We start from the raw sequence: 13395 nt of genomic DNA on the forward strand, positions 1-13395 counted from the left end.
GGCCACTTGGTATTGAGCCGCCTTCCCAGAGTGCACGCTGGTCAGAAAATAGACCCGAGCTGGCCTTTAATTTAAACCGTTTGCACGTTATACGAAAAGGCATTAAAAACAAATGTGTACAAGGATCAATTTGGTGTTCATAGCGCCCAGTGACATTACAAAAATGTCAAAAAGGAATCAGCAGATGAGAATGGCTCAGCGTAGAAAAAACAAATGCTTTGTGACCACGGCAGAATAATGTCAGCGAGGAGGCTTGCACGTTTGCTCCTCTTGTTTTGAATGCTGCTGCTGTAATTTTCCCGCCGAGGGTTCAGATGCTGTCACTGGAGCAATATCACATAAATCTGCCGTCTTCTGAATTGAGACAGCTTGTGTTGGCCACTCAGGGAAGTGAGAGAAGGGTCATTTGTCAAGCAACGGCAGGTGGAGAATTGGGAGGCAGACTTCAGTTTTCTACATGTGAGTCATGTTTTTTTTTTCTTCTTCTTACACTGAGCTCATGTCAGACCAAGCTGAACAGGTCCCCTACAAGTGCCCTCAAAAAGACACCATGCAGAGGCTGCTCCAGCCAGACCAGACCGGACCAAAGCCAGGGCGAAGTTTGATACGGCCTTTGCTGTTCTGAAGCGATATCTTCAGACAGCTGATATCTCTGTTGAGCTCAGGTAAGTATCACCCCCGCCCCCCTCCCTCATTTGTCTCGCTCTCTTTGTGTCCTCGTCAATTGAAACTTTCTTATTTGAAGCAGCACTGCGGGCACTTTCAGCTGTGTCGACAGGTCAAAATCAATCTTGGTGAATGTGGTGAACTGTGGATGTTTTCGGGGCTCGTTACTATGCTGAGGTGCTTTTGGGAGCTGTTGTCAAAAATAAGTAAATTGATTAAGTGAACGGGTCTCTTTCCGTATTTGTATGTAAGGCCCGCTCTGTGCATGCACATGAAAGGGGGATGTTTCAGTTGCATAATTGCCTAATTATTGTATAATTTCATGGGATAATTATTATGATTAAAAGACTGATTAGTAATCTAAACGATAGATTCCGTGACTGCGTTCTTACTGGGTAAAATAAAAGATCTGACTTTTACCAGACTTGTGCTGTCGAAAATGGACATTTTCTGCGGCGAGCATCGATTGCTTTACCCCGTTGGTGGACGTGTCGCCGTTGAAGGTAATTTTCGAAACAAACTGGAAATAAAATAAAAACTAAAGATATTTTCAATCAAGGACTGTCATTGTCTCCATAGCTCATCGCTTCTTAGAGTGAAATAACCTTTCATCTGCTTGGGGAAAATGACTTACGAATGCAATAGCATCTTGAGGCAGATGCAGCTTTTATAAATTGAGCGAAAGCCCTCTGATCTCTGGGATGATTGATCATGCCACATTCTGTTGCAAAATACAGGAGCTTATCACTACTTCGTATTATGTCACAACCAGCAATTTTCTTCATAGACGCCGGCCAGGCTTGGGCGAAAGCGTGCGTGGTGAATATAAACAGACAGGTAATGCAGTGCTATAGATAATCACAGTGGATGGAGATTAACAGTCCCATCACACAAGGTGAACCCCCGTGTCCGATCCTCTGCCTGCACACCTTCCATCAAAGTCAAGATTAAGACGTTGTGTGGTTGTATCACGCGAGTGTGTCGCCGGGGACAGAGTGGAGTCTGTTGAAGCCTAGTAGATTCAGCTACCCCTTTGTGCCCCATTGACTGCGGGAGAAATGAGTCACGCTCACCGTGAAATGGTATGTCACTGATGAGGCCACGCCGGGTAACCCAGCGCCCATAATGAAAGGCCACACATCATCATGTACAGTAGGTGTTAACCCAGGTCAGTGCTCTCTGTTTTTTTTTTCATCCTCTGATAAGAATTGCATTTGATATGTCATTATAAACACTGTCGTCGCAGGAACCTCTTAAAGCCAGAGTACATAGATTTTAATATCAACTGAGGATTTATTATAGCGACAAACGATGCCAAACCTGCTTTAAGGGAGCAATAAAGCAAACTGCCCCCCAACTCTCTGTTGGCCACAGGTAAATAAATAGTTCATAACAGTTGGAAGCAGCATCTCTGAGTGATTTTCTTTAAGTGCTCTCATTTCCGTTAATGATCCTGTTGCAGATCAGTGCGCGTGCGGCGGCTGTCCCCGGGCACTGGCTAACTCAGTTTAACAGGATGAATGGGATTTTTAAACGAATGCACTGGGATTTTAGAAGCCTGCAATTCTCACGTTGGGCAGGCATCATGTTCTGCCATGCTCTCCAGTAGAGCTACATGAAGGATGGTCCCTTGTGTTGCACACAGGGCGATAACAAAGAAAATTCAACACTTCTTTCAGCCTTGGGAAGACAAGAAGCCGGCTAATTGAAGGCTCTACATCAAACATGAGCGTGTTTGGCCCCTTGTGTTATCACCGTGATGGATTGGTAATCAATCAAGTTGCTTTCCTGGCTTTCAGTGATTGCATACTGGATTGGCTCCAGCCCACAGTAATGACCCTCAAAAGGAAAAGCGTGAATAGAAAAAAAAACAAAAAAAAACATGAATCTGTAGTTTGCTATTTTCCCGGCTTCATTGCAACGTGTGTTGCAATGATATCAAGAATCTTAGGAATGAGATGAATCTTTTTCCCCACGCGGTGCCTTAAGAACAATTTACAACGTCAGTTTGCCTCTCGTGCTCGCTTCACACACAGTATCATCCATGCATTAAATTGGAGGCTTCCTTTAAAGGTGTGTGGCAACTCATCAAAGACAGCTGGTTTGAGGGGGATTCTTTGCTTTGCCCCGAATGGTTACATAACACCACGAGTGCTTATTATTCATCTTGAGTTAAACTGGTAAAGCTACACAACGCTGCACCTTTCAGGATTTGCTTCCAAAAAAGAGCACTTTAAGCACAAGGTGTAAAATGAGGGCTAATGATTATAATGTTCTATATCTGTTTTATATCACCTTTCTCTTTCTTGCTTTCCATCTCACACATGCAGGGAAAGCAACCAGAATGACAGCGAGGAAGGTGCAAAGATTGTCTCATGCCAGGCATCTTAAGCTTTTATTTATTTATTTTTTTGCATAACTGGCCTTTGGCCAGGTACTCTGCAAGTAGGCAGCGGTCATGGGAGTAAAAAAAATAATTGAAAAGACCAAGAAAACACCAACATTCAAGTCTTCCTCTGGAGACAGTGGAAAGCATAGCTGCCCTGCCTGGCAACGGCACTCATTTTGGCTGGCTTTCATCTGGGCTTGGCCTTTTGACAATGGATGCGATTGAAGCAATCTCCACAGTCTGCATTTCTATTTGTTTCAAAGGTCACCCATTCAAAATTACGAAGTAGAGTAGAAAGGGTGAAGGGGGCAGAGTGTTTGTGATGGCATAAGCAGGCCCTGACGAATGATGGAAACCTTAGACGCATGTGTATGCATGCGAGAACGCGTTATATGTGCGGCTACATGCATTCATCAGCATGCATGTGCTCTTGCGTGTGCAGGGTTACATATGTTTACATTCATGTATTGCACCACTTTGCCTGCGCGTGTCTCTGTGAATGCTGTGAGCATATACACCTGATAGTGTCCGTCTTTACTGAAGCTTTGAATCTCTTCATGAACCTCAAACTCTTATCCACTTCTGCCAGTCTATCTACTCTGCGTGATGACCCCCATCAATTTTCATAATCATCCTTTTACTCTCCTTTATTATCAGCCTTCCATCTTCCCTCCATCTCTCCAAAGCTGCATTTTCATCTCCCTTTTATCTCCTCCCCGTCTCTTCAGAAGACAGCCTCGATCCACAGCCAAGTTAAGCCGGCTCAAAACTTCAGTCCAATTCTTCTACATGAATATTTCATTTGCATTTTTTTTTTTTTTTTTTTAAATCGTGATCTTATGGTTGACAGGGCGGCTGTAAACAGTGCAGATGCAAATTGGGGATGGGAATTTAGGACATTTTGTGAGATTATTCTCGAATTTAAGATGATGAAAATCAACAGAATTAACAGCTTGTTTTATATTGTCAATAGAAAACCTACATTCAAACCGTTACACAAACATATGAGTATGTTGTACAATATGCCCCAAAATATTGACTGATGAAATAATGTGCAATGAACAAACTCTATAAATGCATAAGTCAGGATGAGATGCAACAAAATGATATAAAAATAAATAAGAGAACTAAATATTGTTCTTCTTCCTTCAGAACTGCATCAGATTTGAGATAAATCACAAATGTTCTCTTCCTTTGTCCCTTGGCTATATTAACCAGTATTAAATAAGTACTTTGAGTCAAAAAAAAAGAAAAAAAAAAAGAAACTTGAGTGTTTATTTGAAATGTCCCACAAAAAAACAGTTGTTTCAGTACAGGTTTTCAAGGCTTGGGGGCAAGTTGTAGTTCAAAGCACACCCTGATTTTAGGAGAATGATGAATGCCGTGCTCTTGTCTTTGCTGGGGGACATCATAATGATGAGACACATCAATCTTTATTACCACTCCACTACTCGATCCAGAACATCCAAGGGCAAGAGAAATATTGCTCTCAAAGAGAACATTTATCTTCACCCACCTGCGCAAAGCTTTTTGGCTGTTTAATTTTACATTTTCAGCTGTGTGTTCATTGTCTTATTGTTATTCTCCATTAAATTACATAATCCATCTGTACAGAGTTAGCTTAAATTGATTCATGGCGGTTTTATTTATTGTCAGAGTTGTCGCAGAATCATCTTGACCGGCTTCATCACCGTGTGGTACAGTGGCACTACGCCCATGGACCGCCAACGCCTGCAGCGTGTGGTGAAGAGTAGACTGCTGAGAAGATCACCAGGACTATAGCCCACAGGAGATCTGCCTCACACTCCTACCCTCAGGCCGGACGTACAGGAGTGTGACATGTAGGACCTAGAGACTGAAGACTCCTTAAGAGCTGACTTTTATGTTTTAATGTCATTATGAGAACATAACCAGATTCGTTGCTTAAAAGACACACATACAAATAACACAAAAAATAAAACTCGAATATGTACAGAGAAAACGTAGGAAAATGTAAATAAGTAGCAACTTTATTTATCATGGACTTTTTTGAGTTGTTTGTTTTGCGCATCATTATTTCCAGTAGGTATTTTATATTTATATATATATATTATATGTTTCTTTTTATACGATTTTCTGATATTTATTGTTAGATTTTGGGTGGACGGCAATAGAAAATTTTCATTGTACAGGGAAACATGTTTCTACACTGTGCACATGACAATAAAGTCTTTGAATTTTGAATGACTCAATTTTATAATCGTATTTCCATCACTCTCGAGCATGATTTGCTGCATTTCTATTGGTTGACCCATGTGTCGGTCTAGCAACCGCGTCTCTGATTGGTTTACAGTGGTATAGTCCCGCCCTCTCATGGCTGTCGACGTATGAGAGGTCGCCTATGCTTCCGGACGCTCCGCCCACCGCCCAATTCCCGCCCCTTTCCACCGGCGTTCAATCGTGAAGCGGAGCGACCGGACGGAGCAGCCCTCGGTATGCGGCGCGTGAGTGTGCAGTGTGACGGCCGTCTCTCGGAGTAGCGACACTGAATCATTATTATTGTATATAAATATATATATCCCCCACCCTCGGAGGACAGGATATCCAGGGAGTTTTGCGGACGGCACGGAGCGGAGGGAGACACGGGAGCGTGGCAGGAGGAGGGACGCTCTTACAAAATCCAACACCGTACGCAGAAATGGCGGAGCACCACGCAGCCAGCGACGGCAAGCACAGAGCCTCCGCCAATACCGGGGGCTCGGTGCACGGGAACAGCCGACCCGGCGCCTCGGGTGGAGGAGGAGGTGGAGGAGGAGGAGGAGGAGGAGGTGGGGGCAAAGGAGGCCTGTCTGGCGGACTGACACAGCCGGCTGGGTGGCAGTCTTTACTCTCGTTTAGCATCCTTTTCCTGGCCTGCCTGGCGGGGTTCAGCTCCAGACTTTTCGCCGTGATCCGGTTCGAGAGCATCATCCACGAGTTTGATCCATGGTAAGCTGTCCGACTGGTCTGTGTGGAGTCAGGTTTTGATTTCGCTTGTTATGGCAGTGAAATCCCAAAGAGAGGAGGGAAGGAGGGAGACGGGGAGGGGGTCAGTTTTTTTTTTTTAAGCCAAACACGACGTTATGTGTAACTAACTATGTGCAAAAATAACTCTTTAACTGTTGAGTTGAAGTTTTGAACGGCTGCATTTTTGTCCTTTTTGCTGGCACCTCGTGCTCAATGCACAGTTGTTTCATTGGGAGATGTTTCCTCCGCTGTCCTTGGGGCAAACACCTTGAATGTGGGGGTGAGTGATGTGCAGACTGTTCGTCGGACCTTGACATTTAAATATGATGCCAACTAGTCCGGTTCAACCCCTCCTCTAGTGTTGATTTACCTCCAGCAGTGAATCTGTGCCGTGGCGGCACTGAGCCGTAAAATAGAGCCTTCCGCCGCAACTACAACTTTGTTTAGATTGAAGCAGGAGAAACGTGTGAGTTTTGCGTTAATTGAAAGCTCAGTTCGGCCTGAGCTGTTTGCAGAGGCTCATATCTCTATGAATTACACGTGGGTCGATGTGATTGATTCAGACTGGAATGTTTTTTTTTTTCCCCCTCTCTCTTTAACATAACTGCAATAAATTGTGAGTAAATAAATGTGTGCCTCAGACTGCAGCTGGCACTCATCATAAACTGCAGACTGTTTATGACCCGGAAGCCAACTGATCCGGTTTGGTATGTCTGTCACCACAATGCAGGATTATTCCTCATTGTAACTGTGTCACATGGGCTCACAAGTGGTCTGTCTGGTTGCACTGTCATCCCCCTCGCAGCTCTGTGGCGTCTGACTGATGCATTCATTTATTAATTTTGAAGGACAGGTGCTCCATCTTTGTTCAGGGCGAAGCTGGCCTCTTCAATTAGGTTGATAACTTGATTGCATTTTATAGCCACGGGGCCAAGCTCTGGGAGGGTAGGGGGGGGGCTACTAGAGGTCCCGCGTGGTTCAGATGAGCTTGATCTCACTTCGAGGATTGAATTTAACGCCTTTAAGCCAGCGTTCCCACACTCATTTGAAGCTGCGTTCCTCCTACATTTAACTGCCTCCATATATCCGATTAACGTCCGGGGTGGTCGAAGACTTGCCACGTATGGTTTATCACCTGTGGTGTTTTCCTGCACTTCACAGCAGCAGCGGGAGCCGTTTTGCCCTCCGTATAAAACTGTAAAGTGGCACCAGTTTCCACAGTTACAGAGCTGAAACGGCACATCTCTTTGACACTGTAAAAAAAAAAAAAGAAAAAAAAAAACATCCTTTCATTCTCAAAAGTTTAAAAGCCCCTTGCATCTGTTATGATCTCTGGGGCCGCAAAGACAAAACAACCGCTTCAAGTGCAACCTGCTCATTATGCAAAGCGGTAAATTCATTCATAACGTTAAGCACGTTCATCAAAACTGACGTTTGTGCCAGAAACGACTCTCTCGGCGACTATTAATAAATCGCGAAACATCCACCGCCCCCATATTTGTTTTTGACCCCCGCGCGTAATCCCGATCAGCTTGCCCTACATCTTAACAATAGTTAACACTCTGGGGAATTCTTCAGTGTGTATGTGCCGCTAGAGTTTTTGTATGGATTAACAATAAGCCTGACCTCACTATGACCTGTTATTTTGCCAAGAATGCTAAATGGAAAAAAAACTATTCATGCATGCCTTGTCCTTTGTTCTCTCTGAAGTGAGATAAGTCTTTATCTTCTTAAAATCCACCATAACTTTGCCACCTTTTTGACAGCGGAGAACGTGCATTTTACAATTGCACGCACATTGGATGCTGATCCACAAGAGGACACACACGCGATTAGCGCCGCCGTTATCTGAACGCTGCGATGCCGCTGTTATTTTCCGTCTGCACCGAGCCGCAAATTATCTGCAGCCGAGCATTATGTTTAACAAGCTTGCAATTTGAAGTATCAAGATTGGTTTTACAGGCACTGAAATGTCAAGCTTATTCTGCAAATATGCTAATGCGACGAGATGTACTGATTTTTGTGTGTGTGTGTGTGTACAAGTCCAAGTTTTGCCTGTTCCTTCGCCGCGTCGTTCTTGCTTTCCTAATAACTGTTTATTTAAAAGTCAATGGGGAATAGTTGTAATTCAAGGGAGATTACTCTTACTTTAACTTTCTATAGCTGTTTCCTGACTATATGTCAGTTTCCTAAACCAGCTCTGAATTAATGCTTTAGTGCTTACTAGACTTTAACATGTCCAAGTGGAAGTTTTCAACGCAGCTGATACAAATATTTTGCCAAGCTGAAAAGATTTATTCCTTATCCCCAAGTTTTTTCTACTTTAATATATTTCTGACCAACTTATTGAGTTGGTGAAAGGAAAATGCAGCTGGCTGTTTGTTTGTTTGGCGCATGTGGAAGCAGAGTTTTCTTTGGAAGCGGTCGAATTTTTTTCCACTTTGGTCATACCAGACAGCTGACTCACTCCTGGCTGCAGAGTGGCGGTGGAAGAAGCACCTCTGTCAGGTGCGCAATCTCGAACGTCCTTTCCCCATATACAGCAAGATATTACACATTTGCTCGCTCGCTTATTCACACCTTCGCCTCCCCTTTGAAGTGCTGGCTTCAGGAGTGCTGCTGCTTCGCTGCTGGAGCTTTTCTCCAGGCCTGGATGGATGCTCAGCGTGAGCCGATGCAGGAAGAGATCTTGACTTAGAGATGAAGCCCAAGTCAAATATTGTGATTTGTGTTGACTAAAGTTGCTATTTAATGTATAAATCCAACAAATGTTTTAGGGTTTAAGTTGTTGTTCTGAAAGCAGGGGTTGTAGAGCAGCGGGGTTTGAGTGCCATCTGTGCACACGCTCCCCACAGTGATGTTATCAGGTTAAGTGAAGATTTTAAGCCTTAGAGCCATTGGAAAACTGCTCAACGGGATCTAAAGCTATCAAAGCGCGTCATATTTTTTTTCTGCGCCTTTTCGTTTCGTCTGGCCCGCTGTCTTTCCCTTCTCGCACTCAGAAAAACCGAAAAATGATAGCAACCACTTTCAACGTTAATATTCCTGGTTGGAAACCTGCAAAACACCACAGCAGGCTGCGAAATTGAAAATCGTTTCTTGAAAGACTCAAACAAAATCTCCAGTGATATTCTTCTACCTGTGTGGATCCAGGTTGGTTTGTTTGGGCTGGTGTGAACGCAGCGTGCGCACGCCGTCCCAGGACAAATCAGCCGAGCTGAGACCAGTTAGAGGTGGTCCACGGTTTGTTAGTGTGTGTTTGTTTGTTTGTGGTGTTAACATACATTACCCACAGACCGATACGACTACCACTAAGAGGACTTGATGCATAATGGATTATTTTATGCCTCCAGATCACGTCTTTTCTTTTGGAGGTGTCCTGCAGCAGCGGTGCACCTTCTTAGCGTACAGCAATAAACAAACACTGCAATACGTGCCAGTGCCTACACTCTGTGCTGATGCTTCAATTTTGATGTTTGTTATATCCTGATTTTCTGAAATCCAAACGTTAAACATTGCATGCAAGCGTGCTGTGCTGAGGGTGTGTCAGGACTTTGTCTGGATTGCCCTGCGAACAGAAACCAACTCCAGATGCTCTCCCCGTCTGCAAATACCACAGATTCTGACATGGGCCGAGTCATGTAAATGTCATCATCTGACTGTTTTGCTTTCTCCAAACATAATCGAACGGTTTGAGTTTTCAGCTGTTGGATGTGAATATATGTAACTTTTATTAAAGAGGCGCTGTTCAGGTTCAGGTGAGAGATTTTGACACGAAGTAACACCTGACCAAGAATTCTCTACGGCATTTAAATGAAAATGGTGACCTTTTAGGACAAAATGAATGTAACTAATAGCAAATTTTTTATCCTGACATTTGGAAAGGAGTTGTATTTACCGAGCATCGGTCACATTACTGAAGATGCAGAACGCTGCCAAGAGCTGCAGCTCGATTTTCAAGTCATTTGGCAGCTTGCGTTTCCCATTATTTCTAGATTCACGCATCCTTTAAAACAAATTGATTAATAAACTAACGATGAGTTGTTTATGAAAATAACTCTTAATGTTTGTGTGCGCCAAAGCAGAAATCTGTGTGCTTTTGCGATAATGGATTTACCCGTATGTCCTCAATGTTGAACGGTCATGTTCAGGCTACAATGGAAGATAATTGGGATTAATTGCAGTATTTGTTCCATCTGCTGCAGCAAGGTTTCAGCGCCACATATGCACACACACACACACACACACACACACACACTCCCTCCACAGTGGTATTATCAGGTTAAGGGAAGATTTTAAGTCTTAGAGCTGTTGGGAAAAATCTTCCTATGATCCTCTACAGGTACCTGCCTGCATGCTCTGTTTCTCCTCCAGGGCTCACGAAACCTAAAAACGGTAGCTACCCCTTTCATCATTAATAGCCCCGGCTGGAGACCTGCAAAACGCCACAACAGCAGCAGGATTCATGCAAGACACATCCAACGATACCCACCCACATTTCAGCGTTAATTCCAAAAACAAAGGAAGTGTTATTTCACACCTGTAACGTCAACCGTTTCGTAGATGCCTTGAACAATCCTCTGCCTGAAACGACTCTTTGATATCAGTTAGCACCTCAGAGAGGATGCTGCGACCGCTATAATAACACATTGTTGGCTGCTGAAAGTTGTTAAGTGCTGTCAAAACTAAATCTCCCAACAAGCAATGTTATGTTACCATCTCAGCCTTTTTTCAAAAAGCTCGGAAAATAAGTGGGGCCGGCAGCTTTTTGTGTTTTTCACGCACACAAAAAGCAACTTTTATCTCCAACTAGATTTGGCCATCCCAGGAACGGCTGCTGGCACAGCAACGTGTGAGCTGGTGCTGCAGTGTGGGAAAATGGAGAATAAGTTTGTGATTGATCTCCCTACCAGGCATCTGGCTGGAGCTGTGATCCGTGCTTATACCCCTGACTCACGGTCTAACAGCTTATGAAATATTCAACGTGGAAGCAGGGTCCAGTTACCTGCAGTGGGGAAAAACTTATAGTGGATACCTGTTCTTGGTCATCGTGGTCTGGGGCCGTGAACTTACGCATGGGCCTTCAGGAAGTTGTTAGTGGGGACCTTCAGGTCCTACGGGTTGAGGGGAGGGGCCTCTGTGGATCATTCCACTTTTTTTTTTTTTTTAGTTGTTCCTAACCTTTTTGTGTCAGGCTGCATCCTGCTCGGGATGGCTGCTGCTATCAAGGAGTGTCGTTGCTATGGGTTGGGGGTGCCTGGTCTGGTCTAGGTGGGTGCCACATATTTAATACCATGTGCACGTGAATATGGTATTTTTTGAAACCAGCTATTTTCTGAACCGCTCCTAAAATGTTAGCGTCTAGTTGGAACCGTTGAAACAGCTGTAGTACTTCTTCCAGGCCTTATGTGGCGCTGTAAGGTTACTCCCTGACACTGGAGAAGAAGACCTGGTGCATGCGCATAAGCTCGCATGGTGGGGCTATGACATCATCGTCTCTAAAAACAAAAAAAAACACTTGCGATCGACATTTAGACGAAACTGCACGGGTTGGCGTTGTCAAACTTTCGCGCCCTGGGTGCCAGTTTTGAAAATGTGTGGTTTTGGGCTCTAAAAACGCCGGCTCAGTTAAGATCGTGAGCCTAAATAATAAAATATTTTACCGTTTGCAGTGAAAACTGGCTTTTTATGTAGACGGGGCCTTAATATCATCCACACAAATGCCACGTCCAAAAGTTTCCCAACAGCCCTCCTGTCACTGGTTTTAATGTTATGGCTGTATATAAGGCTATATTAGTCCTTATTTAATATGTTGGTTTTAATTGGGAGTTACCTCAGTGGCTTATGAGCCTTCTCACTCTTGGCTTTACTTATAGTCCGAGCCTTGCAGACCAGACCTCTTTGTAGTCTAGTTACATCACAGCACTTAAAGGACACATGAAAACAACCACCCTCTGTATTTCCCTCTCCTCTGGAGGACTTTATTTATTTACTGCTTTCTTCTTAGTCAGGAAACTTGACGTCAGGACCCTGATGATTAAGTGCCATTTCCCAGGCGGAGCCTCCCCGTGGACCCGTGTCAGGCACGGCAGGGAGGCCTGTGAATATGAGGTGCGCCGGGTGTGTGAGATGGAGAGTGACAGATCTGTTCCAGGGCACCTGGGGCATTTGTAGATGAGCATGAGCTTCTGGCAGAGGAAGCCACCGGCTCACACAATGACAGGCAAACTCATTTCACATTTATTTATCTGGTTCTGTGTTTGTTTTAGATGCACCCACGTTTGCAGCGTAATGAATGTGCGAATAATTCAGGCGTCAGCAGGGTGACCTTGCTCTTTCATCGTACCCTCTCTTCTGAGGTTATCCTATTGGCTGTGGACAGCGCGAAAAAAAAAAAAAAATGAAAAACGCACGTTCAGCTTCTTTGCAAGCTATTCAAGTCTACTTTTCCGGTAAATTAAAAAAAAGGCAAGATAGAGTATGAATGTGAAAAGCAGGGAATTGAGGTAGACGATGCCCTAGTTTTTCAGTCCCCCGGTTTGCCATTGTGGCTGGTTCGGGCTGCTCTGAAAACGTTGGCAAAACTGCCACGTAACGAGACACTTGTCACCAGCAGCAGCAGCCGCGGCAGCAGCAGAAACCTAGAGGCCACGCGGGTTACAGATGCCTTGATGGAGTATAATGGCTGTGAGGTAGCTCAGTTTGTTAAGAGTGATGAATTGCCTCTCCTATGCGTTCAAGTGTTTGTGGGCTCACCCGTGCATTATAAGCTTCACGGGACGTGTGCAGCCAGTTAAGTGTTTGTTTAACTTTACATTTAATTATACGGTTGTGGGTGAGGTTCCAGCACGGTCCGCCGCGTGCATAAAGGCACGGCACAGTACATCTTCAGTTATTATTCATTACAGATTACCTCGGCCAGTCCTCCGCCTCACCTTTCCGGGCTGCAGTCATCTCGCAGCGGAGGCAGGCTTTGGCACTTTGTTTGCTAATGCGATTTTAAGAATGCTGTCCCCTGAAAGCCTCCAACACCCCGGTCCAACTATTCCCTCTTAATTTGAGGCTAAACATCTCCACGTTCAGATGGTCGTTTGCCCAGTTTTACACCATTCGTTCAAATGTGTGCAATGTCCAATTGAGCCCGTGTGTGAGCAGAGTAGATAACTGGGGAAAAAAAAAAAACTTTCGTATTCTAATGCGCGTAAGAACAACTCCAAACACTGTCCGGAGATAATGTGCGCTAATGGCTCAGTAATGTGTTCTCCTCTCAGCTTGTGATTGCTGCAATACAACACCTTTATTGTTTGCACAAGACTGAACCGCTACTCGGGATTTTTTTCCCCCTCACGTTGGAA

At 44.4% G+C, this 13395-nt stretch overlaps 1 protein-coding gene across 1 annotated transcript in view; it reads left to right on the forward strand.

Moving 5' to 3' along the window:
• The first annotated feature begins 5487 nt into the window (after positions 1-5487).
• The window catches only part of LOC125020030 (dolichyl-diphosphooligosaccharide--protein glycosyltransferase subunit STT3B), an 80750-nt gene continuing 72842 nt past the window's right edge, over positions 5488-13395 (forward strand). The window contains exon 1 of the mRNA XM_047605230.1: positions 5488-6022. Within this exon, the coding sequence (XP_047461186.1) occupies positions 5733-6022 (290 nt within the window). The 5' untranslated portion in view covers positions 5488-5732. The remainder of the gene's footprint in view (positions 6023-13395) is intronic.

Source organism: Mugil cephalus, chromosome 14, assembly GCF_022458985.1.
Source record: "Mugil cephalus isolate CIBA_MC_2020 chromosome 14, CIBA_Mcephalus_1.1, whole genome shotgun sequence".
Lineage (NCBI taxonomy): Eukaryota > Metazoa > Chordata > Actinopteri > Mugiliformes > Mugilidae > Mugil > Mugil cephalus.